The following is a 5310-nucleotide window of genomic DNA, read 5'->3' as shown; positions in this document are numbered from 1 at the left end:
GGTAGTATGGATGGATGGATGGACGGATAAATGGATGGATGGATGGATGGATGGATGGATGGATGGATGGATGGATGGACGGTAGTATGGATGGATGGACGGATGGATGTATGGACGGTAGTATGGATGGATGGATGGATGGATGGATGGATGGATGGATGGATGGATAGATACAATTTTTTATATAAGTTAAAAAAACGTAACAGATTTTTCTAACATGTTTGCAAATGGTGGACGGTCTCTTACCAAACTGCTTGGTGAGGATGAAGATGCTGAAGACGATCAGCAGCGGTAGAGTTTTCATCTTTAACTCTTTTGTCCTGGAAAGAATAATGAGCAGAGATAGACGACAGAGATTAGGACAGATAACATCATCTCCAAGGGTAAACCTCAATTAGCAGAACCAAATCCTCTTCTTCATCAGTTTCTGACTTTGAAACATTAGTTTGCAAATGTTTGTAAAATGAACTGAGCATTATTCAGTACCCAAGCCACAGGCCTAGCACTACACTGGACAACATTGACATTGAGTTGGGCTGCAAAGTGGAGCAGTGGCAGCAGGTTTCTTTCCCAGGGTCTTTCTGCATGTTCTCCCTGTGCATGAGTGGGTTCTCTGGAATGTTCTACAGTCCAAAAACATTAGTGTAAGGTTAATAGAATTCTCTAAAACTGTGACTTTGTGCCTGAATACTTGATTGTCCTGTTTGTCTCTGCAAAGCAGCGATAGAAAAGGCAACTGTAAAAGGCGGCCTTGTCCAGGAAACACACAGCCAGGCGGGAGAGTGCATACCTCCCCCTAACCCTAAACTCAACCTAATTTACACCTTATCCCTCAACCTAAACATGAGAACTTCCATTACTTCCATTGACAGCCTAACCATCAACCATGACTGTAACCCTAACCATTATAGGTATATACCTAATCCTAACCCTAAACTCAACCCACACTTTAGTCCTAAACTTGACCCCTGACCCAAAAACAGCAATTCGCCTTGTTGGGTCCATGCATGGGGCCCCACAAGGAGCAGTCGGTCCCCACAACGAGCCATTTTCCCTGAAAATGTTTCAGAAACAAGAGCTAACACACACACACAAACACACACACAATACTTCCTCTAACCCTCCTCATTAACTCTATATCTGCTGTGGACTATCTCAACTTCCTAAGACTGTTGGAAAATCAGAAAACAAGCTTAGTTTTGAACACTAAACATTGAATGAACAAAATCCTTAAAAACTGACAAGTGCTCAACTCTAAAGAAGAAGCAAATTGCCAAAGCCAAAGAAACAGACCTGGTTTAAAATGATATCATTCTGGGATTAAAGAAAAGGTGAAATAAAACAGTGAAGAACATTATAAAATATTAAGGCAGTGAAAACAGAAATACTCCTCAATGAAATGATGAAGATGAGGAGTCAAACTCACCTAGTGTCTAGAAGAGCCACAGCAGTCTGACAAGCAGTCGAGGAAATCCTGCTATTTAACTACCTGAGGGGCTAAAAGATAAAATTATTTAAATAATACAGTAATAGAAAATGATGTCGTATTAAAATGAGAGAAGCAGATAAGCTGAAGGTCCTTTTGTTTCCAGCAGACTACGGTCCAACTGCTGCAGCAGCTGCCTATTTTCCTAAATAAACATAAGAGAAGGTGAGATTATAACTGTTTTCAGACGCCTTCTACCAGTGACCAGCTACAAATTCCTCATCTTTATAACAGAAATAGAAGTAAAAAAATGTTTTAATAGAACCCAATTATGGACTCTGAAGGAAAAAAAAAGCAGTTTTCTCTACGAGGGAACCAGTAGAAACCAGAGCCTAAAATACGGAAGCAGATTTAAAGATGAAAACTATTGGTCCCACTGAGCTCTCATTACCTTACAAACAGTTTTCCCTCCAACATGATTAGACACCAGCCTCAATGGCGCTCCACCTTTCACCCACCATGGCTCCACTCCCTGGACCTCCACCTTAGAGGACCCGCATGGGCCACATTGACATGCACCTATATGCTAACTACTACAACCTGCATTGTTACAGATATCTAAGGTGGGTTTGGTCATCTGAGCTCTAGAGTTTAAAGCAAACATTTGGATTATCAACCTGAAGAATTGATCGTGTTTTAAACTTTGTTACACAGCAGGAAGGTTCAGAGCAGCAGAACTAATTCAGTTACTCTAAAGTCTGTTAGGTCATAAGGAGTTGCTGGAATACATTTTTTATTCTGGGTTCATGAGGTCATGACCAATGCAAATGGCTATCTGATTACCTAAGTCATGTTAAATTCTGGCAACAGAAATCAGATATTAGGTAAATTCCCAGCTGCTGTCAGCTGCAGACTGTCAGCTTTCTTTAACTGCATTCATGGATGGTTCCTGTAGAGTCAGACCAGTCACAGCTTTAATGGAAAGAATCCAACCCTTCATGGACAAGTTGAAGGGTGTCCGCTGACATGTGATCTGAAATGGTGTCAAGCTCAACAGAAGCCCTTTTAGCAGAGCTAGCCTGCAGTACAGAGAACTATGAGAAGATGGACACAGGTAGCTATAGAAACCACAGAGTGGTTGCTTTGAGGTCAGCTACTGGGATGCACCTCCCAATGTGCGAACCCCATGACCAGTGGAGAGGAGATGAATTTGTTGGAATAAATGTATATAATGTTATCTCATATTTACTAATTTTCTAAAACCTTTTATACTGAATATCTATTTGTTTTTGTTTTTTTATTGCAATGGCCTGAACACTTAGCTTAGGAATAACTTTTGTGTATCTAGATTAAGCCCGGCATTTTTGACCTTTTTGGGATGATTTTCAAGTTGTGCGAGAATTTTTCGATCGGTTTTTATTTTTTTTCGGAGTTTTATAATACTGTCCTTATTTTTACGAGTACAGATCACTCTCTGGATTTAACCCTTCCCCTTGGGGAGCAGTGAGCTGCCATTGTGCAGCGCCCGGGGAGCAGTGTGGGGTTAAGGGTCTTGCTCAGAGACCCAAATTGGCAGTCTGTGGGAGAACTTGAGAACCTCAGGATTCCAGGCACAGTACCCTAACCACTAGGCTGCCACTCCCGAAAGCGATGCATTAGCGTGAAGGGTCTTGCCTAAAGCCGAGCATACACTGTATGATTTTTTTCCCCTTTGCCGATTTTCCAGTCGTGCAAGAACTTTTTCGATCGTGCCGACTTTCAGCCTGATGGTGCATGGTGTAGTGAACAGGGGGTAACGAGGGGCCTCTAACGATCACCTCCCCATCAGGAATCTTAATGTCAGCAGAAAATCAAACATGTTTGAAATTCAGTCGGCCCCCGTAAGGTGGTCGTGGGCAAATCCCTCAGTGGGCAAACAAGGATTCTTCTTCTTCCTCTCAGAGGAAGGGGGGGGGGCGGGTTGATTGAAAGAACAAATGTCTCATCATCGGGATCCGTGATCAGAGGAAATGTTACTTGCCGCAGAACAGTAGTGAAAATTGGAAGTTCAGTTTAATATAATACAACTCTGTGAATAGTTCCGTCTGAAATNAGAATCCAACCCTTCATGGACAAGTTGAAGGGTGTCCGCTGACATGTGATCTGAAATGGTGTCAAGCTCAACAGAAGCCCTTTTAGCAGAGCTAGCCTGCAGTACAGAGAACTATGAGAAGATGGACACAGGTAGCTATAGAAACCACAGAGTGGTTGCTTTGAGGTCAGCTACTGGGATGCACCTCCCAATGTGCGAACCCCATGACCAGTGGAGAGGAGATGAATTTGTTGGAATAAATGTATATAATGTTATCTCATATTTACTAATTTTCTAAAACCTTTTATACTGAATATCTATTTGTTTTTGTTTTTTTATTGCAATGGCCTGAACACTTAGCTTAGGAATAACTTTTGTGTATCTAGATTAAGCCCGGCATTTTTGACCTTTTTGGGATGATTTTCAAGTTGTGCGAGAATTTTTCGATCGGTTTTTATTTTTTTTCGGAGTTTTATAATACTGTCCTTATTTTTACGAGTACAGATCACTCTCTGGATTTAACCCTTCCCCTTGGGGAGCAGTGGGCTGCCATTGTGCGGCGTCCGGGGAGCAGTGTGGGGTTAAGGGACTTGCTCAGAGACCCAAATTGGCAGTCTGTGGGAGAACCTGAGAACCTCAGGATTCCAGGCACAGTGCCCTAACCACTAGGCTGCCACTCCCCAAAGCATGCATTAGTGTGAAGGGTCTTGCCTAAAGTCGGGCATACACTGTATGATTTTTTCCCCCTTTGCCAATTTTCCAGTCGTGCAATAACTTTTTTGATCGGGCCGACTTTCAGCCTGATGGTGCATTGTGTAGTATACAGGTGGTAACGAGGGGCGATCAGCCTCTAACGATCACCTCCCCATCAGGAATCGTAATGTCAGGAGAAAATCAAACATGTTTGATGTTCAGTCGGCTGTCATAAGGTGGTCGTGGGCACCTTCCTCTCAGAGGAAAACACAGAAGCATGGCTGTGATGCAATGAGTGAAATGGAGTTCGTTCTGTAACACTGACACACCGTAGTAGCCACGTTTGCTCAGCCAATCTAATGCTCTTGTCTTTCCTTCTTTGTATGTTGGTAAAGGTTTCAGGTGCTTGAGCCTGACTGAATGCAATGATTAAGTGGGCAACTATTAGAAATAGTTTATTTATACCTTTACTTTGTTTGTGTTTCATGGGTTGTGTTCTAATGAACTATTATGATGTTGTTAAATGAGGAAGTTATGTTCCCTAAAAAAGGCCGTTGCACCTCGGGGGCTTCCTCAGGGTTCTTTTCCTGGGAGCAAGTTATTTACTACTCTTAACTCAAACTGGGTAAAACCATGAAAAAATGACTTTAAAAACAGGAGTAAGAAGTAACAGAGTTTATTCCAGATCAGGTCGTTACAGGACAGAGAAAATGCTTGGAGCTTGCACAGCTGTGGGCTCAAAAATCACGTCCCAAGATTGAGCCCCAAACATGGTCATCTCCTGCTTCTTATAGCTCATGAGACTATGTGTTGCATCAAGTGGATGTTTAGCTGTCCGTATCAGAAACTGACACGCCATCCATGTCTTGAACTTCATGCAGCTTGTCTCTATGCACTTTTTTTTTTAAATCAAGTCTTTTCACTTCATTTATAATGAATTTAATGAATTATAATAATATAAATTAATTTAGGTTCATTTGAAATTATGTCACAAACAAAAATAATGTCATCCTGCTAAAAATATGTATTCTAATAAATACAAGAAGAGACAACAGGCACGTATCCTTGGAGGATTTGCTTTATTTGCTCAGTCAGCCCCACATCATTTCATTAAGTTATT

The 5310-nt window shown here is 41.7% G+C and overlaps 1 protein-coding gene and 1 pseudogene across 1 annotated transcript in view; one reads left to right on the top strand and one right to left on the bottom strand.

The window, feature by feature from the left end:
- Nucleotides 1-1451, bottom strand: part of LOC107084622 — a 26819-nt gene extending 25368 nt beyond the window's left edge. The window contains exons 1-2 of the mRNA XM_015374544.1: nucleotides 1427-1451; nucleotides 247-320 (exon numbers count right to left, since the gene is read on the bottom strand). Of these exons, the coding sequence (XP_015230030.1) occupies nucleotides 247-304 (58 nt within the window). The 5' untranslated portion in view covers nucleotides 305-320; nucleotides 1427-1451. The remainder of the gene's footprint in view (nucleotides 1-246; nucleotides 321-1426) is intronic.
- Nucleotides 1452-2464: 1013 nt separating this feature from the next.
- LOC107084621 overlaps nucleotides 2465-5310 on the top strand; it is a 24135-nt pseudogene continuing 21289 nt past the window's right edge.

This window comes from Cyprinodon variegatus, unplaced genomic scaffold (assembly GCF_000732505.1).
Source record: "Cyprinodon variegatus isolate N-32 unplaced genomic scaffold, C_variegatus-1.0 Scaffold105, whole genome shotgun sequence".
Classification (NCBI taxonomy): Eukaryota; Metazoa; Chordata; class Actinopteri; order Cyprinodontiformes; family Cyprinodontidae; genus Cyprinodon; species Cyprinodon variegatus.
The sequence above is the reverse complement of the archived record's forward strand: the minus strand, read 5'-3'. Positions and strand labels throughout refer to the sequence as shown.